Source organism: Dermacentor variabilis, chromosome 4 (genome assembly GCF_050947875.1).
Source record: "Dermacentor variabilis isolate Ectoservices chromosome 4, ASM5094787v1, whole genome shotgun sequence".
NCBI lineage: Eukaryota > Metazoa > Arthropoda > Arachnida > Ixodida > Ixodidae > Dermacentor > Dermacentor variabilis.
The window spans coordinates 36,056,671-36,084,261 of NC_134571.1; the positions used below are offsets into that span (position 1 = coordinate 36,056,671).

The 27,591-nt window shown below is 44.6% G+C and overlaps 2 protein-coding genes across 5 annotated transcripts in view; one reads left to right on the plus strand and one right to left on the minus strand.

The window, feature by feature from the left end:
- Positions 1-66: 66 nt before the first annotated feature.
- LOC142578934 (coagulation factor XI-like) lies at positions 67-8,704 on the plus strand. Its single transcript, XM_075688642.1, has 6 exons — positions 67-309; positions 2,172-2,352; positions 3,758-3,845; positions 3,927-4,107; positions 5,939-6,084; positions 8,245-8,704. Exons 1-6 carry the CDS (start codon positions 258-260, stop codon positions 8,401-8,403), a joined length of 807 nt encoding a protein of 268 aa, XP_075544757.1. The 5' UTR covers positions 67-257; the 3' UTR covers positions 8,404-8,704.
- A 3,256-nt stretch (positions 8,705-11,960) lies between these two features.
- LOC142578933 (solute carrier family 35 member F3-like) overlaps positions 11,961-27,591 on the minus strand; it is a 225,754-nt gene continuing 210,123 nt past the window's right edge. Inside the window, exons 5-8 of one of the 4 annotated variants that reach the window (XM_075688638.1) lie at positions 25,455-25,583; positions 18,381-18,570; positions 14,930-15,019; positions 11,961-13,723 (exon numbers count right to left, since the gene is read on the minus strand). In XM_075688638.1, the coding sequence (XP_075544753.1) occupies positions 13,482-13,723; positions 14,930-15,019; positions 18,381-18,570; positions 25,455-25,583 (651 nt within the window). In that variant the 3' untranslated portion in view covers positions 11,961-13,481. The remainder of the gene's footprint in view (positions 13,724-14,929; positions 15,020-18,380; positions 18,571-25,454; positions 25,584-27,591) is intronic. The other 3 variants (XM_075688637.1, XM_075688640.1, XM_075688641.1) reach the window with 3 other exon arrangements.

Here is a 27,591-nt window from a genome sequence, read left to right on the forward strand (position 1 = left end):
CTAAGAAGCTTCAGATATGAGCGCTGGCCAAAATACCGGATCGTAGATTGCGCTCCGTGAAAGACGCTGCCCGCGTAAAGATAAGCGGATGTCGCAGGTCTCTCTTGCAATGCTCGGATGCCCTGACGTCGTTTAAGGCGTCGGCGGGCAAAAACGAACTCTTTCACATCCTGTTTGTGTTACCTTTGCGTCCAAGTAATGTCTCCGAGCTGAGTTGACGAGTATAGCTCACCAGCTGTTCGGTGGCTGCGCTTGCAATGGAAACTGGATTACTCCGACTTGCCGTTGTGCTTTGCATCTTTGAAAACAGTAAGTAAAGCTTGCAAAATTGAAAGCTCACTGTTCTTTACTCATTATAGCAAAGGATTTTGAAACATTTAATGCTCTCTAATATTACTGCTTCATCTAATATTTCAATGGCTTCACGTAGCACCCCCTCAATTAAGGCTGTGTACTGCACTGAACTATGACTGTGTCCCTTGCTAGCAGGCGTTCAGGCGTTCAGCGTCAGAGCAGTCATCATTGTTTTAGCAAGAAGAGAGTGCACTTTATTTCACGTGTCAACGCGATTTATTTTCCGCTAAAGATACCGTAATAGTACTTAGCATAAATACCTCGTTGACCTCTGTGATCATTACTTCTTCATTCTTGGTTCTCAATCTCTGAGTACAATGTTTTCAAACAGGTTTACAATATTTCGAAATGAACGAGTTGATAGTGCGAGCAATCTTTTCTGGATAAAGTGCATCAAACTAATGAAAGATTGATCGACCTCAGTATTTACAGTAGTAACTAAGACCAAAATCAATTTCACGATACGCCGATCGCTTCTAAATGTACAATAAATTTGAAAGAAAACCCTCGAATTTAGGGCTTTATAAGTCCCTTTTTTCTCTCTCTCTCTCATACGGAGGCTCCAATATGGTCGTTGAATATGGGACATCCTTTTGTATTCATTAATTGCAAAAAGTTGTAACTAGTATGTGAAGCAATAAATTGACACGCTTAATATCCGATAAGTGTTGTACTGAATATTTTTACTAATCATGTATAATACTGTCTGGCCAGTACACATGCTACAGTAAGACATATTAGTACTCCGAGACGATATTTACCCAGCTCACATATCAAACCAAATGTTTACAAGGAAGCGAGCTACGTATCGGTTAAGAACAGAGGAAAGGTCGTCTCCTTCTTTCGTGACTATACAGTAAAAGCTCGTTTTATTCTTCAAAATTGCACAGGTAACATTTGTGGAACTTGAAGCACAAATTGAAGACAAGGCCCAAAAAATCAGCTAGGGGCATGTTCCTGTCATTTTACTACAGTTATAATCATACCAACGTGTTTTTTACACTGAGGTACACATTTTCCTAATTATAACAGCGGCGCATGTCTCAGCACTAAACTTGTTGCTTCTGCGTGTGCGTGTCTGACCTTGTAGCATAGAATCCATATACCCTTGACAGCGCTTCCCGCACTGCTTATACGTGGCTTGGCACGGCGACCCTACCTTTCAATAGCCCCGTCATAAAACCTCCTTTTCTCTACAGGTCGTACGAAGGCAAGGAAGGGCCGGCTTACACCCGTCATATTGTTTGCACAGTCTTCTTCCTGAAAGCACAGTCTATACTCAACTTAACAAACTTGTTACGTATGCATAGCTGAAGTAGACGGAACAGGGTGCTGCAATCTAATCCCAATGACGCGCGATTTAGTAGCAGCAAAGAGGCGCAGTATGTTTAAGGAAAGCTGCGGCAGCGGCAATTTTCGATCAAGACGCACCTTATGTACTGCGCAAGATCGCATGGAAGCGCAGCTTGTTTTGATAATAGTGGGCTGTATTCATAAATTTACATCAAAGAATTCTATCACGCATGATAACTGCTCGTAAAAATTGACGCCATGCCAATATTCATGTTGAACATCTTGTTACCAATATCAGCCGGCCAATGGCAAATAACATTTCGTGCGGTAGATCGACTCGTAAGAATAATCGGGAAGACTAGAATATATACTATTAGCGAACACGGCCTACCAATGACAAACCGTTCTGTTAGAACGGAAAGGCTTTATGAATTCGGCCCGGTGTTTCGTTTGCCTTCATCGTGCTCACAGCACAAGCATCATACGTGACGCGTCCATAACCCGCAATCTGTGTGCGGCCCAAGCATGCGCGGCGCAGTGTGGCCACCGGAACCTGCTGTACGACACCGAGCGCATCGTTGGGGGCAGCGACGCCGGTCCCTTGGAGTTTCCTTGGCAAGTGTCCGTGCAGGTGTTCAGCAGTCACCAGTGCGGCGGCGTCATCATTAGCGAGTACTGGATCGTCACCGCTGCCCACTGCATGAAGTAAGCCTGTGCTCTATCTGGCGTATCACTGCAGTGCATGTCGCCTGACAAATAATTAGCGCCTCATTAAAGGTAAATGCGAAGAAAACTTACGCAACAATAAAACAGGGCTGCAAGGCGCTTACGGCAGTCACTACCAAATCCTGAGCGAGATCTCGTCAATGTCGTCGAAGAAAAAAGTGTGCAAATCATTGCATTCAACCGGTGCTGACATATGGGGCACAAACTTGCGGTCTAACAACGAAACTCGAGAACGTGTTAAGGACCATGCGAAGAGCGATGGAACGAAAAATGTAAGGCGAAACGTTAAGAGACAGGAAGGGTGCAAACGGGGATAGCCGATACTCTAGCTGGCATTAGGAGCAGAACAAGTGAAGCTGGGCAGGCCATGTAATGCGTAGGGCAGATGAAAGGTGGATCATTAGAGTCACAGAATGGGTGCCAAGCGAAGGTAAGCGCAGTCAAGGACGGCAGAAAATTAAATGGGGGATGAAACTAGGAAATTTGCAGGTGCAAGTTGGAATGAGCTCGCGCAAGAAGGGATAATGAGAGGTCGCTGGGAGAGTCCTTCGTCCTGCAGTGGACTTAAATAGATGATGATGATGATGATGATAAATTATGCTGGGCCCAGCACACCACTCTTCTGGAAAGCTCAATACAGGTGCCTTTTTTTGTGTGTGTATCAAAAATACGACTTATCCAGTAATTAATAGGCATTCGCGTGCAAGATAGAGCGAAGACAGCTATAGGAAATACAACATTCGCTCTAGTTGTCATTGTTTACACATTAATCAAAAACAAGATATTCGCTCCACTTATGTCTCACGAACTGTAGCCTGCTCAAACGCCTTAGTCAAATTTTTAATTGTCGCTCATTGAGATGCGTAATTTACCTGTATCCGCTTCTCTGACAGCATGAGTACGTGATCGATGATGTCCCAAAACAAAGTTACATGTCGTTGGCATATTGTGAAGAGTGCACAAGATAGCCCAGGTTGTACTTTAGTTTTATTTTAGAACTATATATAGTTATTTTCTTCAGTGTTGTACCATGAATTAGCTTCGGGAAAAGAAAACGTTAAGAATTAGCGACAGATAACTTTTTCTTTTTGCATCTGTTACGGATTCAAATGGCTTCTGGGGCGCTTCTGCTACCTCACTTTCAAGCATAGCGCTAGGTGTTACTTTTAGTCATTACATTCTAAAACGGGACGTTTTCACATCTCACCGAAGAACATTTCCGTGCTTCTAACCGTCCATACGCACTATAAACTGCGCTAAGGACACATGCGCGTGTTTCTTCAGACTTGCTGATTACCTCTGCACCACACCAATTCTTAAGCGTTATATTTTTTATCCTGTAGCTTAGATTGTGCACCTGTTTTACGCTGCGTTTTTACTTCAGATACTCGCCGTTTTTTTACAAGGTCTACGTTGGGAAGGATCACCTGTTCCGAAAGGAATTGACAGAGCGCTATTATTACGTATCTGAGGTGAGCAAGTCTGCCCTCCGCGACATCTGGACGTGGTTCCCATAATTCCGGTTTAATGTCGTTGTCACTTCTCTTGCGCAGATTATAAAGCACCCGTACTACACCGAAAGTACCGTCGATTACGACATTGCACTCGTGAGGCTGGATATGGCTCTGGATTTTGTCTTTGACGATTACCTGAGCCCCATTTGTCTGCCGAAGCCATCCGATAATTTCACTGGCCGAACTTGTGTCATAACGGGCTGGGGTTACCCAAGAATAGGTGAGCGTGAAATTCGACATTTTACTTCAACCATGCTTGCTTAGTCTCTCTTGTGCAGTAGGCTATATACGTATGGTCATAGCTTCTTCAGCACGCCTGACAAGCTATACGTAATACAAGAAACCGCAAACACTGGATTTTCACTGAAAAAAAAATTTTTTTAAATGTTATCCTACATAATCTCTTTACTCTGGTAAAAGAGATGTTTTCCTGGAGCATATTTAATCAGTTTGTCGAGAAGAACAAGCATGTAATAAGTATACATATTTGGACTGCAGCATACACTAAATAATTTTACTTTTTATTTGAAGGATAGATTCAGATTCTCAAACACCCTTCAACTGCATTTTAAGGAAATATCTTTGTACCCCTGCATCTTTAAAGTTGCATTACGAATGTACGCCAGATAAGTTCAGACTGGCGAAGCATTCTTTCACAACTCTATTTTCATTTAAATTGGCAGCATAATGCTGTTTGCTAGTGGAGATAAGCAACGCCAAAACTACTTAATTTCGCGTTACAGCTTCAGCGCTGGTACTTCGAAGTACGTCGCGAATTTCAAAACTTCTGCTATCGTTTGTTGCGTTGTTGCGAAGCAAAGATTCTCTAAAGTTGCCCAGTTTATCTTTTATTCGATTAAAATGCGCTGTTATTCATATTTACCGACAAACAATTAACGATAGACCCGAGTCAGTGCTGTCAAAATTCGTGACGTCGGAGCGAGCTGGTACGGGAACTTGAGGATGGCGTCACTTCCTGTCTTCTTTTTTTTTTTTCTTGAACCTTTCCTGGTTTATAACACACCCTGTCAGAAAGTAAAATTCAGATTCAACTGACATGTCGCAATCTATGTGAAGCGAGTATATAAATGCTTTAAAATTAACATACGATGCTTGCATTTTTGTTTACTTTCGTGCTCTGAAACAGGAGTCGCCGGCTTTAGAGATATCATTCAGCTGACACTACATCTTTATACTTTATGTAGGAACCGTAAGTAGTGGGACATGCCCATTCTGGACAATGAAGTGGCCAAGAATCCACTGGCAAATACTGAATGTTTAAATTAAAGGAAATAAAGTAACTCAATGAATCCGTTAAATAGAATTTGTCATTCCATTTACAGGTCAGTGTGCTTTAAAGACTCCTGTGAGCCAGGGGTGGCTGAACGAGCATGTTGGTAATGTTGCATCTTTGGTTAGCAGCGCGAAGACACACATGAAAAATAAAAGCAAGTGCTTTCTGTTTCTATAAAAAGAAAGCAAGACAAGTTTCCTAACACGTGCCATCTACGTGTACATACTGTTGTTCCAGAGCGTGGCAATTTAGGCCGGGTTTACGTGCGCAATAAAAATTCTCGTAAATCGGCGCTCCTTCCGGTCGCTTCTCTTACTTCCCATGTATGTCGCCGCGCTGCTAACCAAAGATCCTGTGAGCCGACATTATATGTTCAGGATTTATGCAGGGTGTTACTTTTCTCTTATGAAAACTGTAGCTGGAAGTACGTGGTCTGCATACAACGTTTTTATGAGCCAATTCGTCAGTACGTTCATGTAACCTTTCTATTTATATCCACAAGATCCGGCAAGACAGCGACTGACCTAACAGTCAGGCAGATACTCTAAACCCGGGAAAGTAACAAAAGAAAGCTTCGGCTTTAACAAATGTAGCCGTTTTGCTATTACGGAAGCCTGTTTTACTAAGACAGCTGAACTTAGTATACGTCTTTGATGTCCATTTAATTGAATAATGCTTGTTCAGAATCAGCTAGCTCATCGTTAGATACATAATCTCTGGTCGACCTCACGTGATGTGTATTTATGGTGTTTTGAAGACGGATCAACCACTGACGTCCTGCAGAAGACTAACCTTTACGTGTGGAATGACGACGACTGTCGAGAAGCTTACGAAGATGTGAACAACGTGACTGGCAGAATGTTTTGTGCAGGCTACGACGAAGGTGGAAAGGGACCGTGCAAGGTGAGCCATGCCCTGTGATTTGGGATTTCGCGAAGTTATGCCCGCTTAACAGGTATGACATTCACGTAACTATGCGTGCAAATTTATATGACTAAACCCTGCTAAACGCGAGAAACGCGGCCTTAATATATGAGATGTTTGAACTCCAGGCATTGCCAGGATCATCATCATGGAATAACGTAACGATTCTATTTCAATTGATTGCACCTAGTCATGTTGTTTTTACCGGAAATGTGAGTATAACAACACCGCCTCGTATTCAAACACACACAAAGAAGCTCTTACGCTATAACTGCTTGTAAGAATATCTGGAGTGAAACGGAATGTTGGACGTATCCTTCGCGAAGGCAGCCAGGCGATGACAAAGAGAACTTACAAGCGAAATGCTTTGGGAATTCCGTCTACAGCTTTTGTCTCTTGTTTCCTTCAAGTACATGGAAGAAAACAGTAGATGGCCTTTTCTTTATTGCTGTTTTTTTTAAACGTGAAAGCCTCAAGTATATTTTAGTTTAAATTGCTTTTTTTTTCATCTAGAACACACAGGAACTGTTTATACATGCATGCTAAGGGCTTCAATTACTGACGTTAGCGAACAAGGAGTAAAGGGCGTTGTTTCGCGTCTGACAATCTTAATCAGCGCACTGCACGGCTTGGCGATATTGCACGATTATTCTTTCATTTAGGTATGTAGCTATACAAGTAATATCTATTGTCGCTGGCTGCTTGTAGTTTATGCCACCTTTTATGGTCACAGCCTTCCCCTGTATGTTGCAATAGAGTCTTCGCGCATGGACTAAATCTGCGAATTAAATATCTATAGCGAACAACGTTGCCTTCTTACGCCACGAGATATCTTTAGTGTTGTGTAGGGAATAAACATAGCACACTGAGCGCACGTACCCGGGTGTCGCGAGGCGAGGATTTGCCGCCGCAAGAGCAATACACGGTCTATGAGGGGCGCAACAGAGGAATTCTTCGAATGTATTAGAGAGCCTACTGTTTCTTTGTTTTTTTTTTTTTTGCATGCCCCCAGTGCACGAGCGTTTTGCATTCCGCCCTTAAATAAATGCAGCCGCCAGGACGAGCAATCGAACCTGCGACCTCGTGCACAGCAGTAGAATGCCATAGCCCCTGAGCTACCATGGCATGCGCTCCTACTACGAGAGATTTCTAGCGCGTCCGGCTTTCCGTTATGCGCAATGGTGTTTGCGTAATACCGGGTTTCCGGACGCTGGTAGCGACATTTTGTGACGGTTCGTCAAACCGCAATGCTAATTAGGCGCGTTTTCGTGTTCCATGACTATTTCTGTAGAAAAAAAGCATTTAAAAAGGCGAAGTGTTCACGATTACGCCACTGCCGAAAATTTACACCAACATCGAAGTAGAATACACTTGGTTACCGCAATAGAAGCCATGTGTTTGTCTGGTTGAGCTATGTGCCACCAGGTGGGACCATCAAAATGGCCTCTCACGTTTGCGCCTCCGGTAATCCGCAAAACGGCATAGCGTATACCACAATACCGGACACGCTAGAACTGTTATCTGCGGCACACGCATTAAACCACCCACGTACGCGTAATATATCGTCGCAGCACTGCACGATTGAGCCAGAGGGAGAATTAGAGCGGGGCGCGTGAGCGAGGCTGCACGCAGCGTCGGCTGGTCCTTCTCTGTAGATTCCTCCCGGATCTCGTTTCAGCGTGTAAGTGAACATATTTTATAACGATACCGCTTCACCGGCAACGCGAGCGTCCTTACGTATTTGGCAAAGCACGTAAAATTGGTTAGAGCAAAGATTATTTGAAGAAAGTTGACAATGAAGCCAGAGAAAGCGTTGCGGAAGGTAACTGTTCTATATAATTTAAAGGTAGACATTCGCTTAGCAGTGAAAAAGAAAATTAAAGTTGAGGAAAAGACAACTTCCCGCAGGTGGAAGCCCAACCCACTAAACTGCTGCACGAAGGCCACCCTTCCGGTCCACATTGCGTTGTTGTTGTTGTTGTTGTTGTTGTTGTTGTTGTTGTTGTTGTTGTTGTTGTTGTTGTTGTTGTTGTTGTTGTTGTTGTTGTTGTTGTTGTTGTTGTTGTTGTTGTTGTTGTTGTTAATGGTGCCGCACCGCAATTGGCTGCGTTGTGCTCACGTGATACATTCTTTTCGCAGGGTGACTCCGGAGGTCCCCTGCAGTGTATCCGAGAAGATGGCTCCTGGGGCTTGGCGGGAATCACTTCTTGGGGAATATCCTGCGCAGCGCCACATAGGCCGGGCGTCTTCACTCGCGTTTCGGCCGTGCTCGACTTCATCTACCTATTCACGTATTAACGTTCGACGTACCTAAAGAATACTGTGTTGCGTACGTTTTTATTTACATGCAGGACGTGAGCGAGGCCAACACGGGAGTAATAATGAACCAACCTGCTTGTGGAAGAGCCGGCGCACAGCGCTACCAATTTTCGTTCAAATAAATCGTTCGCTCACTCAAATAAAACCGTAGTTAATGTAACAACATGTCTGACTGAGCGATCAGATATGCCGCAGTGCTCGGTGTGTTGTTGTCTCTAAAATCTAGCTATAGGGTGAAAATAAACGATACATTAAACAACCAACTGCTTCACCTTGTTCACAGATGGCACATTTTGAGTTGTGTATGCTGAAGTGTTCCTTATCTTTTCCTGTTTATCATTTATTTATTTATTTTTCATTCTTAAAGCAAGTTTGTACTTGCCACGTAAGTGAATTGGAGTAGCAGGAGGTGTAATGCTTCCAACCTGTGCAGTTGGACCCTTCTGACTACGACTGGAAAAAGAAGACGACGACAACGACTGCGCAGAGTTTTCGTGGAATGGAACGGCCTTCTTCCTGACACTGATGCCATCACCTGCCCGTCCTTGTTTCGACAGCTCGTCACTTATCACCTTGCACACATAAAGCCATGCACGTAATCTGGAGCTTATGTTGAAATACAGACAAGATATAATGCTCCTCGGGGGATATTTTATCTTTTATAAGGACAATAAACCGAACTGGACTGAGGCTGCCGATATAAAAGAATAAACGAATTTTTCTCTCTTTTGCGACGATGGAATGATGTCACTAGCCTTCATCTCACAGAGTATGACGGGACTGATGACAGCTTCCGACGTCATTTACCTTGACTCTTCAAAAGCTTCTGATTGCGTTGTCCACAGTAGCCTCACGGTTAAGCTCTCTTCCCTTAGACTTGATTCATTACTGGTCCATTAGATTGAATACGTTCTATCAAAACGTGTCCTAAGCACTGTATTCTGCAACGATCATTCTAGACAAACTGCGGTATTATCTGGTGAACATTGAGGATCTGCGATTGGTCCTCCACTCTTTCATTTTTGTCAGCGACCTCACCTGAAGACATTTCATCGTGAATTCAATTATTCACAGATGACGGCATTTTCTACTGCTCCATATTTCCTTCTGGGGGTAGTTCGTCAGGATGACCCAAACAAAATTGCTAGCTGGTGCTCCAGCCGTCTAATGACACCTGACGTGACGAAATGTAAGTGGTGCACGCTTATGGTGTGCACCCCCGAAAGCAATAAACAATAAACCCACATGGTTCAAACACATTTCTAAGCTTGCCGCTGATGGTCCAAAGTCACTCGAATTCTTAAGAAGGACACTTTTGTTGTCGCCTCCCTCCGTACGCAGCATCGCTTGCGAGCCGTGAATTCGCAAAAAAATGTTAAATCCTAAAGGTATGCCGCAGCAGCATAGAACTCTTACCAAACATAACCACTACATACATAAGAAAATCACCAGAATCATGTTACACGGTTCATAACATCTAATTGCGACTGGAACGCGATTATAGCCAGCAATAAGTTAACGGTGTAGTGTTGGAAAATAAGTCAACACAAGCTGCGGCATAAGCTTTTCTACGCTTTCCCTCGCATCTACGATGCGATTTCAATGCGAAGCATTCTTTGCCTCATTCTTGGAGCTTTGCGCTACGTAAGTTTCCGTCTTACCTCACCTGCCGTGGTTGCTTAGTGGCTTTGGCGTTACGGTGCTAACTAAGCATGAGGTCGCGGTATTAAATCCCGGCCGTATTTCCATGGGGCGAAATACAAGAACGCCCGTGTACAGTGCAATTGGTGCACGTTAAGGAACACCAGGCGGTGGAAATTATTCCGGAGTCCCCCACTTCGGCATGTTTCATAATCAAATCGTGGTCTGGGCACGTAAAACCCGGGAATTCAATTTAATTAACCTTTCGCCTCACTTTAATAAACAGACATTAATGCTTGAGCGACGGAGGAACAGAACCTCAGCCATCGAGCACAGCATCCCGATGCACTTACCATTAGGCCGCCACCTTTTTTTTTCTTTATTACCTCGCATGTCTCAGAGCTTACGGGCTTAAAATAATAGAGCAGCAAGAGCATATTGCTGTGAACCGTCGCCTGTTTGCTTACTGCATGTCATAATAATTGTCTCGTTACAAAAACCAGCCAGCTCTTTGAAACGCTCGGTCGGGTGTACACCCCGTGCTACTTCCTTGTCTTCTCTCCTTGTAACAAGCCACGCTCCAAGGCGCCATGTTAGACTGCCCTACCTCCGGGACCGGCCCACTTTCCTCGGCACTTTTCTCGTAGCATGCCACGTAGAAATTGTGAGACGTTCTAATGACTTCATGATCGGTCAAGTTCACCATGCTTTAACATTCATTCGCCAGAGTACAAATGCCATTGTCGCTTTAACATGCGTCACGTAGCCATAGGTACGCACGTACGATTGCGCAACCCGTAGTCGCCGTCACAAACTGTGTTTCTCTCGCTAACTCTCGTCCACTGCCTATGTAGAAACCAACAGCTTCCATGTCGTAAGCTCGCGTTGACGGCTAGCGTAGAAATTATGCCGTTGCCGCAGTAGGATCGTATTCAGTGTGGTCATCGTCGAGCGGCTCTCATCACAGATACGCAAGCTCGCGACCTCACACGCAGAACTACTCAATTTACACAGACACGTTTGTGCACCTGGTGTCGTTTTGCGGAATCTCAGGCAATGCTACATAGGTAGGTACCTGCAAAATGCTTCGCTTAACATAGATTACTACAGTGCGTGGGATCTGCACAATTTTTACGCGAAAACGTTTTTCCCGTCACTTTCTTTAACAGTCTAAGCTTTCGGCCTTTGCATGGCGCTATGATTGCGTTTAGCAAATATTTCTTTTTTGTTGCCACAGAACAGTAGCATGCACTGCCATACTGGCTGGTTCATGAGCCTGACTAAAAAAAATAAGAAATGCTATCACAGCACTTTAACCCGTAATTACCTTAGCATAAATGTGTTTAATAACTGCGCATAGAAATGTTTATGCAGATTTGATCCGTCCGCTGTATTGATAGATGATGAGGCTTTACGTGTCAAAACAACAATTTGAGTATGAAGCAGGCTGGATTAATTTTGATCACCTGGGGTTCTTTAACGTACAACTAAACCTAAGTACACAGGTTTCTTTTTTTTTTTTGCATATCGCACTCATTGAAATGCGCCCACCATGACCGGCATTTAATCCCGCGACCTCGTGCGTAGCAGCGCAACACCAAATCAACTACGCAACCTCGGCGGGTGCCATGCAATGTATTGCGAATTCACTCTGTATTTTCAGCTGCGGTGCGCAGAAACCCCGCAAGTAGCCTTTAAAAATGAATGACTTCTAACTCTAACCGAACTATTTTATCACGATGAAAATCCTGATGATGATGTGCCTGTTGTATGTTTCGAAAAGAAGTTCCCATGAAGATGGCGGCGTCCGCCGTGACAGCCTGCTCCTACTGTAGTGTTGTAGGATTTGCTGAATTCTGTTCATAATTTATTTTTCGCTTTACTGCTAAAGTGCAGCTGTCGCTTTTTCCTAAATACGCAACATTATACACACTTTTTGTTTCTTTTGAAGATACGGTCTGTCATTCATCGGGACAAAGGAAAACCAGAACACACTTTCTTTTTTTATCACACGTACCGGGCTTGCAGTCTTTATTTTAGCCATGATGAAAGCAACGCTACCACGCAGCTTGCTGTGTGCATGACGTTCCCACTGCCGGCAATGTGCAGTGAACAAATTAAAGTGAACCGCAAAAGTGCTACAATTATGCGTTATGGAAAATAAATACATGCACCTTACAGATCTGGTGTGTCCCTTACCTGATCTCTCAACATTCCTACATCAAGCAATACGACGTTTACTTTTTTTTAACCTGCCCATGACATTCACGGTGCAAGGCTCGGCCAATGATGTTCACCCACTGACTAGTGATAGCAACTGCGCACAGTTTATGCTGCAGCTCAGAACATTTGCTTTTCGCGATATTAATTTTTGATAGAGAAAATATATGACTTAAAGGCAGATAAAATAAAACACATGTGAACCTTCTTTCTAACGTTTGTACCAAGTTTCGCTACATTTACGACGAACATCGTATTGCCACCCAAATAGCAAGTGACAGATGGGAATATCAAATAAAGCTATAACAAAGTGTGAAAAATCTAGATGTGAGGTAATGGGGCAGCAAGAAAAGTGCTATACAGTCGATTGAAGATACCAGTATTCTGTTGATCGCTAGAAGAAATATCAACAAGTAGCTCAGTTGCATTGACTCAGATGTGGATGCTTTTGTGACATCAACGTGACACGCACATTATTGCAGCTCTTCCTTGGTTATCAAACAAGTGCAAGTTGTTAGTGCTCATGGAAACACACTTCACTGCAAACTTACAGACTTGAGCGCCGCATTACGCTGAACGAGAAAAAAGGAAAGTTACCGAAACGTCAGCGCCACCGCGTGCGCTCAACAACTGCCTCCTAGACTCTCGCAGTAATAATCTAACAAGAAACGCCCGACTATCCAACGCTAACGTTCGTTCACCACCAACACGCTCTTCTCGTACCATTATCCATTCAAACAAACGAAGTCCAACTTCGGCGTCCTTCTCCCCAATTTTCAGCCGAAGTTTGCGCACACTTTTACGCGCATCAACACAGCATGGTCTTCGCTGCAACGTAGCCGAAACATCTCTCGAGCAATGTTGAGTGGCAGTAACAACAGCCCCACGATTCTTCGTCAGCATGACACACTGCCGATACGAGTTCTGCACACAACTTGTCCGACACAGCGCGAACGACAGCACCGCCGCATTGTGCACAGCATCAACGTGGTTGCTTTCAAAGGGAGGTAACTCTGCGATTGCGCGCACCACTCACTGCCTCATTAGAATATGTACTCGTGCGCTTCGCTGTCCGGAGTTCTCTGGCCGCCGTACACCGTACTGGCCATGTCGACGCTGAAGTGCGCCGTCTGCTCTAGTCGTTTGTTCTGGATTTGAACTCTGAGCAGGTCCCCGAGCTCAAACCCGTCCAAGCGCTACTTGATGCGACCAGACGGCGTCCTCAGGCGGGAGCGGTGTCCCGTGGTGGTGTCCTGGGGCGTGGGCTTCTTCGCGACTGTTCGGCGCCGGCGGCTGCTCCGTCGGTAGCGCAGAATCATGGTCAGGTAGTCGGGCCAGTCCTCCGGCAGCAGCACCAGCATGAAGCCAATCAGGATGAGCAAGATTCCGGCCAGCTTCATGCCCTCGAACATCACCTCGTAGATGTACACGTCTACGACTGCGCGCAGGAAGAGAATGGTGGACGACGCGTCAGACGGGGCACCACGTGATCAAACGCATAAATCATTAGCGACAGGAGCGTAAGCCACTGGATGTTATTCTCCAGGATGTCGCTTAGGTCAAGAAGTGGGGCGACGTAGCAAGTACATTTTTCCTGCATCATCACTGGCGGGTTCTGAAGTTGCTCTGTGTCCAAGCTTACGAATGGCCTCTGAGGCAAAATAACAGAAATGAATAACAAGGAACAACAATGATATGAACACAATGACAAGGAAATGACTCCTGGAAAAGTTGCTTCACAACGGTTGGTATTTTAGCAATTGAGCGAGGAAGGCACTTACCTGTAAAATAAATAAAATGCGGAAATAGTACTTGATTATGACGGTATTTCATGGTCCTGTAATTTCCAAGAGCAATCAATATGCACTCATGTGGAAGTGAACTACATGAATCAGACAACCATTCCCTTATCCACTGCATTTAAATTCCTGTTTCCTGTGCATATCATTGTGATACCTCTAGAAATCAAGTTCCCGTTTGTAGCAACTGGATCATTGCAAGTGATTATAGATTTTGCACATAAGTGCATATTTAAGTGCCAAAATCGCCTTCGCGAGAGAAAAAGCGCGAAGAAAGTGGTAAAATATGCGCTTGAATAAGCTGATGGTGTCTTCCGCCCAGAAGATATGGTATTTATACTTAAGGAGCAAAGACAAGAACTACATCTGCAAGCAAGCGAAGCCAAATGAAGTTAATAGCAAGTCATAAAGAAGTAGGTTTAGTTACAGTGGCAAAGGGGATCACCGCGGGCGATATTAATACGGAGAAGGGGGGTAAGAAATTGATTTGTGCTAGAAGATGCTGACTGATAACTGCAATCCCATATAGAAAGAGAGATATAGCTTTTAGAACAATGAAGCACACGCGCGTAGCCCAAGGTAGTATTAATACATCAGGAGCACAGGCTGGCACGTATACTAGAAATTTATATGTTCGTGCCAGACGTCGTGATCACTGGGCGTCCAGAGAAGGGAAAACAAAACTCTCCATCACGCTAAAACATTAGAGCCGGAACAGATACTCATTTTGTTTTTCTGACCAACACAAGGACACGTTCAAATGTTTTTGCCCATGTATTTGTTCTTCGGAGTTTGGACTAACGGATACCCTCGATGTGGCAAGGACTCTGCAAAAGGTTACTTACTCGCAGAAATTGGCACTGCAAACGCAAGTCCTAGTGTGAGGAATATTTCAAAAGTCCAGATGATGCCGAAATTCCCCAGCAAATTTGATACTGCAAAAGAAGAAAACACATCCGCGTTGACATGCACTTCTCTGCAGAAGAACACAGTTATACGCAACACAGAAAGTCCGTTTATTGTCATCGGGCCACGATTGCACCAATGAGGAAATAGGAACTAGGCGGGAATGCCTTTTGCTGACCTGCTTTCTTATGGGTATCACAAGCTAGGAAAATGAATCTTCACTGTTGGCAAGCATTCGAAGGCACCTGTCCAATGACCAAAGCTTTCATAAGAGTAGAATCTGTGAATCTGGCCCCTGGGAACATGTTCACACAATTTTTTCATTTGTTAGAGCTCATTCTCATCGGCGTCCACCTTTCGCATGAATATGATAATTGCTGCAACATACGGTCCCTGGATTCTAAATTTTTTTCTATCTGATATTTTGATAATGCATAAAAAAACCAACGTTATTTAACGTTTGATGCGAAACTTCTCTATGAATAACGGCTACTTAAACAGGCACGCAGATCAAACGGCTCAAGAATATGTAGTCTAAATGCACGTCGCTGAACGTACATATGTGTGCGCACATAACATATCCCATCTCTAGTTGAGGTGCCTTCTCGACATTTGCACGTTGAGAAAACCAACGAGGTCAGGCTCATCTTTATCTTGCTTTGGTTCGTCGATCAGGGAAACTAGTTTGTATTAAATTATGTGGGTGCCCCCGCTAATTCAGTCATCAAAAGGAGAGGTTCAGGGCTTATTTAACCATTCGAAGACGAGAAAATATTCGCGCAAAGTTTGAAAACCCGTCTTTCTACCCGCAAAGTTACCACTTCAACTTACTTTAGGCGAATTCAGGCTTGTTGCTATTTCCGAGAGGATAGTAAAATTCTGCGGGGGCTCCTTTCGATTTTTTAGACGGGCTGAGATTCGCGCTAATTAACCGCCAAATTCGTAATTTCATGTATGCGTCATTCCATGCCAACTGTCCCAACCTTGGCGCTCAACCACTGGCAATTTCATTTCAAGAACTGGAGGCCCTTTGGTATAGGGCAAAAGATCACTTCATGAAATGCAGTTTGCGAAAAAATATCATTTTCGCCGTTGCTAGCACCACTTGAGAGAGAGAGAGAGCAAGGACAGGAAAGGCAGGGAGTGCACCACTTAAACTTTCTTGTAAAGCACCAACCTGAGCGTCATAAAACATGCTGCCAGAAGATATGGATCCTGTACATTATGAGAGCAGCACGAATTTTCTTCAGGAGAATGAAGAGGGGTCTTACACCAAAAATTGCATTTGTAAAACATTAGCCATTCCTCGTTTTGCACAGGCCGATAAAAATTGACGAAATGCTCAATTTCTTGAGGTTTTTGTTTAAAATCTTGAAGTATGATCATCGAAGCTTGCATGACCTTTACTGTGCGCAAAAAAAAGTGTTTTTGGTGGATACATTCAGCCTGAAAACACGACCACATCGAACGCGTGTGGACTCGCAAGCAAGCTTATATTTATCATATTGCGTTGAATTTTGTAAAACTGTTAACACGAAAACAATCTTCAAAGAATTTTGATATATAGTTCTGAGAAGTGTGGTGGTGACGAGCTGAAAGTGGGGTCTTTCAAGTCTCTGGAATATTCGAATCAAAACGGCAGTTGCTTTGCAGTTTCTCGCTGCGAAAATACGCCTCGAAATTTCCTGTTTCCAAGCATTGGTATTCGTCAAACTTCGGGCGCGATTTGGAACAGTGTAACGGCGGCAAAGAACTTTTAAGATTGTGTGGTAAAGCACGAAGCAGGGACAAAGGACGCAAGGAAAACGAGGAGAAGCGCTTACTTCCAACAGAAATTTTATTGCCTGGTGCAAGGTGTTATATATATGAAGATCAGAGGTAAAACGACATAAATATATATATATATATATATATATATATATATATATATATATATATATATATATATATATATATATATATATATATATGTGTGTGTGTGTGTAAAAAACAAAAATACAGATGGAACAACCAAGAAGAAAAACATTCTGAAGATGCCATCACCGCTCACTGCTCACGCTGCCCTTGTTTAAGAAGAATGCTAACTCCCTTCTTGATAAGGCCAGGGATCGAAAACATTCTGAAGATGCCATCACCGCTCACTGCTCACGCTGCCCTTGTTTAAGAAGAATGCTAACTCCCTTCTTGATAAGGCCAGGGATCGCTTGCTTATGCACAGACAAGGGCAGCGCGAACAGTGAGTGGTAATGGCATCTTCAGAATGTTTTTCTTCTTGGTTGTTAAATCTGTATTGTTTGTTTTTTTACACATACATTTTTATGTCGTTTTCACTGTTTCTATATATATATATATATATATATATATATATATATATATATATATATATATATATATATATATATATATATATATATATATATATATATATATATATATATATATATATATATATATATATATGACGCCTTGGCACCAGGCAATAAAATTACAGTTGGCCGCAAGCGCTTGTCCTCGTTTTTTTAGCGTCTTTTGTCCCTGCTTCGCGCTGTACCACGCAATCTAAAATGCAAAACCAACTAGCCCAAACCATCACCCTTCTTAGGCAAAGAACTGTGTCTGCGTGTGGAGTATATTTCCTCCGGGCAATTTTAAACAATAACCTCTGTGAGAAGTCATTCGCTGAAAACGACGCTTTCATGTCGGAACCGTCCCTGTGTGCTTCTCGAATCCACTATATTACTGAAAAAATGTGTACACCCTTCAGAGTGTCTTCCTGTCGCACTGATAGCACCCATACCCCTAGGGCCTTACAAAAATTTATAGAGGCCGACAACGGAGCTCTAACTAGACGTGCGATGACAAAAGACGTAGTTGAAAACTATCTAATCATTGTGACAGCCTTGGGCGCACGGAAATATCCCAAAAGAGAATTTCACAGGGAGAGATATGAACCCCTCCTGTCGGATATTTCTGTGCGCCCAAGACTGTTAGAATGATTACATAGTTTTCAGTGCAGGTTGTCGATGTCCCCAACATCTGGTTATGCTTAAATGTGCAGACTAATTCTTAAAGCCATGAGATGATTACATATATTCGAAAATTACATATTTTTGCTGCATTTCTTCGAAAGTCTGTAAAAATTTGGTCCTCAACAAAAAGAAGCACGAAAAAGTATATGATGAAATCTGCGCATTTCAAGTCCAAAGGAGTGGTATATTGCAAGGACGACTAGGGCGACGATAAACTCTGATTGTTTTGAGCAATTTTCTTTCAATCATATAATTTTCCCTCTGTTCCGGCTTATTTGGAGAGGCGGTACGTTCGCTTACTAGAATTCAGGTCCTCGCCATATCGCCACCCCACAAAGTGCGGAACGCAATTTTAACTCACGTAACGAAAGTGCGCCTGCGCCGGCAAGCATTCCCCAGGGCATGCGGCTCCACACGATCGTCTCGAAGCGTAACAGGTACAGCGCCAGCAAGACTGGCCACATGAGCAGCAGGTTCAGGAAGCCGATAAGGCTGAAGAACAGCGACAGCTGACCGAACGACACGTCGCCTATGAGCTTCTTGAACGTCACCTGCGAAAGGAGTGATGACGAGAGCATGTAACATTTGCAACGAGGACGCTCATTTCAGCGTCCGTTAATCATGCTGGGCCCGTCACAAACTATACAACAAAGGACCATGTCACTAAGTGCCGAGCGTCAATGAAACACAGTGATGACTAACTCTTGAACGTGTGCGTGCGTGCTGTGACTATTGAAGCGATAACTTTCTTTCGCTCTTTCGCGGGCTTTCGTGGTGGTTCGTCTTCTAACACACGCAAGCCTCTCGTAAGATGAAATAAGTGGATAGGGTGCTGAAATGAGAAGTGAGCCCGAAAGTGCAACTGCATGCATAGAAGTTGACAGGGCGTTATCTAGTGAGATCGCCAGGAGGACAGACCCTTAGCTTCTGAATCGGAGCTCTTACTTTGCAACGGTTCGTAAATTATAGCCAGTGCTCATTCTCAACATGTTATCAGCGAATATAGCCAGCCAATAAAAAAAAAGCCCAAATGAATGAAAGGTTTGGTAAACTCGGCCCAAAATTTTCAGCACTTGTAGGCAGCTGTCATCTTCTTCCGGGTATTGCGGCAGCACCCAAATGAACGGCCGCGTTAACGTTCAGCCTGTTCTTAACACATGCAGTCTTGTACGTAACGAGTTGTGTAATTGATTTGCTGTAATCAAATTACGCGTATTGGTACTTCTCTAAATTACCGATTACTATATCATTTGGTAACCCTCACTTTAATTGAGGTACTTTCTTCAGTAGCCAATCACATGTAACCTGCTACTTTATTGACAAGATAAGGCGTAACAAGCGACGCAGCACCCTTGTGATGCGCATGTCCCGACAAGCAAACCCGGATGCTCAGTATTTGTTACTTCATTTTATATAGCTGAACCAGATGTCTGTCGATGAATTAAACTGGCGCTGGTACGTATCGACAGCTACGGCCGTTTCGGGCGTGGATATTTTAAAAAAAATCGCATAGGGTAAATATTTTCTGTTTTTCTTTAGCTTTTTGCTGGCTCTCCCTCCGGGAGCGTTAACTCTAGCGCCTGCAATAATAAGGCACTCCGCTTCATAGAGGACCCAAACGCGAGCGTCACGGCATTTAGTAACCGCAGTGACGTTCGCACACCGCATCCTGTTCGTACACCAGAAAAGCTCACTTCCCTCCAGCTCGCTTGTCGAGGGAGCTTTGAGTGTCCCTGCTGATGTCCAACGAAAGCTTTGAAAAACAATTTTTCGTGAAGATAACGTGTCAAAGTCCACAGAGGACACATTCAAGGTGCCAAGCCAGTTCGTTCTATCTACTGTACCTGTGCAATGGCAATAATTGTCAAGTTCAGAGGAAAGTCACGTAGACGTGATGGTTATACTTGAGAAATTCCTCAATAACTTTGATGGGGCAGTAATTGGAAACTGTGACCAACTACATTTTTAATGCAGTAAAAGTAATTGTAATCGGTTGCTTTTTCTGCTGTAACGTGTGCAAGTCTGATCGCATGCTTGCCGAGGGCGCTCACTTGGCATGAGCTGCCATGTCGTGAAAGGTGCAGTCCTTGCGCGGGCCGCGCCAACAGATGGTGAATGGGGTATAGATTACCTTAATCCACCTTAATCTACTTTAATCCGCTTTAATCTATTTAATCCACCTTAATCCTATTTTAGGAGTGGGCCAGGTCCGACGCCGTGGCTGTTCACCGTGCGATTTCGCAGCGCAACCCGCAGGAGGTCGAGCGCCGGGAACGTAACGTCATGACTTCGTCACGTGGGTTTTGGTGCCATAGGACAACGGACGCCGAATTTTCCGCTTCATGAGGCATATAATGCCTTCGCATTAATAATAAAGGTAATGTGGTGGAAATGCAAAAAAAATTTGATATTCACCGGCCGTTCAACGTGGTGTATAGTGCCAAGGACCGCATGGCGACGTTCAACGAACTTACACAGTTCCACCGCCTGGCTCGAAGGACTTACCCACCCCCGCACCTGGGGCTGAGCCGAGCGGAGGCGATGCTGTTCAGACAATTTAAAACTGGTTCCTTACCCACCCCAGTGTTAATGAATCATCTGTACCCGAAATTATATGTGAGTGATGTGTGCCGCGTGTGCCAGCGGGAGAGGGCCACCCTGATGCACATCCTATGGGATTGCACCAAGTTCCCCGACGAATCTTCGACAAGTACAACAATTCCGCGGTGACTCGCGGCTGCGGTGGAATGCTATGACCACGAAAGCCAAACCTGGGCCGTCCAGCAGGTCTTGGCGGCTCTTGAAAGACAAAGGCCGAGCGAAACCGACGGAACGTTGTGCCTCAGGGCGACCGACCGCGGGAGTAACAGGCACTGCAGTTGAGTAGAGACCACCCGCTGAGAAGACGTGAAGGCCCGCGTCACGGCGCCATTTAGTCATGGTGTCGTTCTGCAGGCGACTAAATGAAGTTGTTTCTCTCTCTCGCTCTCATAGTCACTTTAAGGCACGCCAAAGAGGGTGAAGGCGAAAGCCAGCGCATTCATGAGATATTCATTAAATTACTTGACATTCACATTCGAATGTGTTGTTATTTCTTATTAGTTGTTTTCTTCCACCAAAGGTCGTGGGTTCGAGTGCCGTAGTTGGCGCTGCCTTAGTTTCAAAATAAATTGGCCCTAATTAACATCAAAAGTCGAAGGTGCGACTCCTACCAAAGGTCATGTGTTAATTAACTTCGTCTTGACATCAAAGGTCATGGGTTCAACTCCCACATAAGATCGAGAGTTCGACTTACCCCAAAGGTATTTCGAGTGCCTGAATTAACTCTTAATTAGCTTTGTCTCTCTTTTTTTTCATGATGAGCGGCATACGAGCCAGCTGTGGAAGGAGTCGACAACGAACGCGCGATCAGTGGCACGAGCGCGTCCTTGCGCGCGACGAGCTCACATGACTTTCTGCGCTGCTCGCCGCGTTTTCAAGGCCACCGTCTGATGAGGGATTTATTGCTCATCATGAGGCATTTTCGCCTTAATAAAATACGGAAGAAAAAAATGGCTGTGGCTTAGCTGAGGTTAAGCCCAGGATGCGAAGCATACTAGCCATTATTTTAACGCGATAGCGTTAAGGAGCTCGTGTCGTAGAAAAGCCGGTGTCGTCGGCGTCGGCGTCGGTGTCGGCGTCCGCGGCGTTGGCCGTGAGCGATAAATCACGGCAGGCACTTCATAAATAAAAAGCAACTTCCAAGATGGGCTGGGTGGGAATCGAACCAGGGTCCCCCAAGTGTGAGACGGAGACGTTACCACTGAGCCACGAGTTCGATGCTTCGTAGCGGTACAAAAGCGCCTCTAGTGAACGCGGTGTTGCCTTAAAAACGAGCTGTTTCTAAGGCTCAGGCGTGCGTCGCTTCCTCAGGCGCACATTTCGTTGTCGCGCCGAACGCTGCGTTGCTCGACGCTCACCGCGTCCGATGCGGGGCGCGTAGTCGCTGCGCCGTAGCCCATTGTCTTACACCCCTTGGCGGGTCGACGGGAACGCTGTCGCGTTCCACTCTTGAAGGCGAAGCTTAAGCGTCCTCCAATTTTTAGTTGTTGAACCACTGTTTAGCCTGGTGAACTGCTGTTGCTTGGCTATATTTGGTTCGGCTAGACGAAGAAACAACTCATGCGTTACTCTGCTTCGCCTTCAAGAGTGGAACGCGACAGCGTTCCCGTCGACCCGCCAAGGGGTGTAAGACAATGGGCTACGGCGCAGCGACTACGCGCCCCGCATTGGACGCGGTGAGCGTCGAGCAACGCAGCGTTCGGAACGGCAACGAAATGTGCGCCTGAGCAAGCGACGCACGCCTGAGAAACAGCTCGTTTCTAAGGCAACATCGCATTCACTAGAGGCCCTTTTGTACCGCTTTGAAGCATCGTACTCGTGGCTCAGTGGTAGCGTCTCCGTCTCACACTCCGGAGACCCTGGTTCGATTCCCACCCAGCCCATCTTGCAAGAGTTGAGCCAAAGCCACCTAGCAACAAGCGCAGCTGCTTATATACCGCCGCGACGCCGCGACCGACGGCGCGAGTTGGAGCCCCGTTTCTCCTCTGTCGTGACGTCACGGTGTCACGTGGTCAGCCTTGAAGGCGACGCCGCGAGCGACGGCGCGAGTTGGAGCCCCGTTTCTCCTCTGTCGTGACGTCACGGGGTCACGTGGTATTGAAGGCGACACCGCCGCGCCTGAGGAGCTGGGTTGAGCTCTAGTAATATGCTTCGCATAAAAGCAGGCGACAGAAAGAGCGTCAGCGCACAACGCTCGTGCCACCAGCGGAAGGCAGAACGCTGCCCTGGCTCGGATAAGCGTCAACCAGGCCTCGCCCGTCGTTCTTACAGCAAAATGCACTGCGCGTACCCGCCGTCTTTGGCAACCGTCTAAACATCCATGTGCGGGCCGCACATGTGCCGCCGGCGCCGATGGCATGAACCGGCCTCAAGCGTCCGCATAATTGCTAACGTAATAATTGGGATGCAGATCCCACGCGCTATGCAAATTTATGTTATGCGAAGTATTATGCTAGTAGCTGGCTATTCAGCGTCTCATCATGTTATGCAAAGCGTTAACATATCGACCTTGTGTAAGGCAAGCACAAAAGCAGCAAATTGAGGGCGACTTCTTGCTATTAGACGGGACGCACGGGCCAATCGTCTCAAAGCGCTATAGGTGGCGTTGACTGGATACTTGTATCGCAGAAGTATCACTGCATGGGTCACCTGAACAATGAACACTGCATAGAACAATTAATAATGCAAATAATGCATATTCACTTAGGTCTGCATGCACTTATGCTACTCTCTCATTTGTTTGTTCTCTTTCGTGCTTGTAGACGCAATGATGAATGTTTTGGTCACAATGTATATACTTTATGCACGTCTCCTTTTCATTTTGTAATAAATGCCAAGAAAAAGCGCTTGTGGCCTCATGGACGCTGCACCGTGCATTTGTACTGGAGAACCAAAGTTCGAAGCCTACTAGAGAGGACGTAATATTTTTATTCAGTGACTGCTCGTGCTGAGTCATCAAGGCGAGAAAGCGTCTCTGCCATGCCGAATTACGGGGAGGTAGGCAAGGAAAGCTTCTGTGTAGAAGGCCCTCTTGTAAAGCGCACAACGAAGCTAGATGCCTTAGCTTGTATATGCAAGTGATGAGAACGTATGATGTCGTAGCTAAACACTTGCTCAAAAGAGAAGTAGGCCACGGCGCAAAAAATCTGGAGAGGCAGCTAAAATACTTTACATTAAAAGCACGCAACTTGACCAGTAATATGTGGCCGTATTCACAAAGCTCTTCGTACGTAAGTGCTGTCTACAATTGGCAAATCACTTTACTAATATTTCTAACATCATGAATGACTAACTGCTTTTCTTATGTGAAGCTTTAGCGTAACTATATTTTGTTTAATACGGGCGCTTGTCTTTTCTGACGATAGACTTTCTAGCCATAAACCTTCTCAGAAGACGACATAAACAGAATGATACTGTTCAAGGTGCAATTGTCTAAACGTGTGGTTGCCGAATAGATTTGAAAGGGAGAGCTATGGAAGACGTAGCGACAGCCCTAGTAAAAAGACGTTCCGACGAAGAAAAGAAATCAGTAAAGCTTTAAGGGTTTCTGACGCAATTCATGCTTTTTTATTATTTTTCTGTGGGCTAGAAATTTTGGGCGCGTTCCCGCCCACTCCTTGCGTTTTTAAGTGAAGAACTGCGGTCTTTTCAAAAACGTAGACAATGCCAAGCGCACCAGCTTTCAACGCTTAAGCGAGGCGGTGAGCTCTACGTCTTTTTCAATATTGCATCGATCCGCTGATGGAGACTCTGCTAGAGTATCTGCTTTGACTGCAGGCCTCTATCGATTATTGATTGTTTTGACGTAAGTCATTTCTTTTATGTAAATTCGTCTTTCATCACTCTAGGTGGCACTGATGTCGCAATCTTGGTCGCATATCGAACTTCGGCTTCTTTTAGCCTCAGTGTCGAAATAGAAAGTGGCTAGGGGAAAACCGCGTGTTGTGCGAGATGTGAGGGTATTAGAGAACTGTTACTCTGCGTTCAGAACTTCGTCTGAGGTGGAGAAAGAAATCTGATATCTGCGCTCTCTGTGACAAACGACATCACCATTACTCGAACTGCCGGTATTACCGCCATATAGCTATCATTTCTCACTCTACAAATAGAAGCGAGATAACGGAAAGTTCTTTTGCTGCTCTAACAAGATCAACTAAACTACTAAATTCTATTATATCCTCGGTATCGGCGAGGTTATGCTACACAGCCTGAGATTTATACCCAGCTGAGTGGTTGTTCTCAGCATTCACGAATGAAATGGGAATCCATGTCTTTAACAGCTCGTTTATATTCAAAGAGAGACATTGAAATTACATAAAAAAAGAAACGAATGTGTTAGTGCCTTCGAATACTTCTTTGTAGTGCGCAACCTCACTGTAATTGAATCCCAATGTACAACAGGATGTCTGGCGTGAAATGACATTTACCACTCAGGGACAGAACCCCAAAGCTTTTCAATCATAAAGCTGTTTAAGATTGCCCAGCCGCTTTCGCTAATGATATGTCCAACGTCATGATCGGCTGGAACCTGCCTTTACGAAGAGTTCTAACGCAAGAATTATTTTTCTGAATATGAACTCAGATCATTCCACGTAGCAAGAAATATACGCTCTGAGCCGCATAAAACGATAAACGATAAACGATAGACGATAAAAACATGGATGCTATGTGCACCCCTGGTCTCAGGATTTTAGGGAACATGGTCTTCAACCTTCCAGCGCCGTCCTCAATTTGCACTTAATTCTCAAAACGCAAGCCTTCCACACTTGCAAAGCGTTGATTGAATTTTCAAAAGAAAGCAAAAAGGAAACTTAGACCAGCGCATTGCACTTACTTTGTACACTCCGGAGCCGGCAGCCGCGGCTGCCGAGAGCACCACTCCGCCGAGCGTCATGGTTCTCGTGACTCCATCCATGTATGCCAGTAGCGCAATACCCGTGTTGCACAGTATCACCGCCACAATCTGTTAAGGAAAAAAAAGTGTGATGAGCATGACGTAGAATACGTTCGCTATGTTTCCCACGTAATCCCGGTTTCTGACTTAAAAAGCGCACGGGAGAAAAATATCCCTGTGGATCGGCAACCTCTTTTCGGCCCCAGTAGTGCCCGTGGGACTACACAGACAAATTCCTTATCTCACGCCACTTATTTGGGGAACTTATCTTGAGATCATCACTCGTTCCTGATTATTCAAAAGCCGCGTAAGTACACAATTTCTGCAGTTTCCCGTGCCAAGCTCACTGATGTTTCATAACTGTAACCCGGTCATCGCCCTTAGCCAAGAGCAGTTCCCGAGTGGTACGATGGCCAATGAGCATGACATTCTTGAAAAGAACTTAATCAGAATCGTTCTGATCAAAGTCGTTCGAATAACGTCGTACATCAAAATTTCCATCTCTCAACATGTCGTAGCGTATTTCATTGCTTTCTTGCTGTTTCTAGACCGTGCTGAGATCTCAATTGAAAGATGTGACTTTCACCGCAGGAGGATGAAGACGACGAAGGCGGACATACATGACAAAAAACAAGGTAGAAGTATGATTACAACAAATTTACAAGTTGTTTGTTTGCGTAGTCTCTCTAGAGTCTCTCTTTAACAGGGATCTTTAACTGCCTTAAATAGGTTACCGCGCACGGCAGTGACCCATGAGCGGGCGAGTTCTCGTGGGAGAATGTTAAAGTGGTTGGTTTTAGGCCCCGATCGCCGGCTTATACGAGCAGGTTGATCATTTCCACTTGGTCACCGATGCTCCATCTCGTGCAGGAAAATGCCCGGAGGAAAGAGTTCATTCCTTCAATGGTTCTTAGCGTCGCCCTCATAGTTATCTGTGTGCGGACTCGCCACTCCGGGGCACGGAAGTGTTGGGTCCATCACATGATTGAGGATTATTGTCCCGTGCAAAAAGGAGTGCAGCAAGACGGTCGTGCCACTGGTCGCAGACCCACCGCAAGCGTTCTTGCTTGTGTTGACTCGCCACCACGGGAACGTAAATCTAAGGAAGGCCTCATGAATGAAAGTAAAAACGCAGCAAAAACTCATCATGCAGCCATGTTCCCGGATGTAATCCGGTGGCATTGTCAAGCAGAGCCCGCTGTGCTGCATGCCGATTATAACAAATTCCCTCTATAAGCAATAACTTAAAATGCGCCGGACTAATATTCACCGGACCTAAATTATTTTCCCGGACTGGTACAGGATGGGATATTCGGAAACGGTTATTGGCTAGCTTCCACTTCACATTCATGGGAGTGAACCTCACAACGATTACAGCCCTAATCACATAAGGCGACAAGCTTAACAAGCCATATCGCTTATGTCACGCGAATGCAAAGCAACTGGGCAGTCCTTCTCGACATCAAAAGTATAAATGTACAATAAAACGACCTTCCTATGGAGCACCATCAAATTTGCAGCATTACAGTGTACATAACCCTTTCTTTTTAGAATATAATACTTCCCGAAATGGGTTGAAAGTGAACGTTCTAGAAAGGCGTATCGCGAATAATATTCAACAAGTGACGTTTATAAATTTTACAAAGCGACAATGAAAACCAAAACTTGAGAATATAAACTGACCTTGAATTAACGCAATATAATAAACAAAATTCAGCAGTAACCATTATCAATGTAAATGCAGACACTAAAAAGTCATCCCTGTAATCATTTGCACTACATTCGCTGCATCACTGCTGAATTATAAGTGGTTTTGTTTCGCTTTTCTTGCTCAGCACCCGGCCTCCTCAATGCCGTTATTGCAGTCCTTGTCGGATTCTTTCTTTTTAAAGGTGTCTTTGCGAGCCTTCTTTTTTTTCTCTCTCTCTCTCTCTCTCTCTCTCTCTCTCTCTCTCTCTCTGCGTGTTACATATATATATATATATATATATATATATATATATATATATATATATATATATATATATATATATATATATATATATATATATATATATATTTTATTGGCAGGAAGGTA

Bases quoted from the DNA above. Each gene is read 5' to 3' on its own strand.
- LOC142578934 (XM_075688642.1), top strand. From the start codon at position 258: ATGGAAACTGGATTACTCCGACTTGCCGTTGTGCTTTGCATCTTTGAA. The intron at 310-2,171 runs GTAAGTAAAGCT...GTGCGGCCCAAG, and splicing joins GCTTTGCATCTTTGAAAACA to CATGCGCGGCGCAGTGTGGC. The intron at 4,108-5,938 runs GTGAGCGTGAAA...GGTGTTTTGAAG, and splicing joins CTGGGGTTACCCAAGAATAG to ACGGATCAACCACTGACGTC.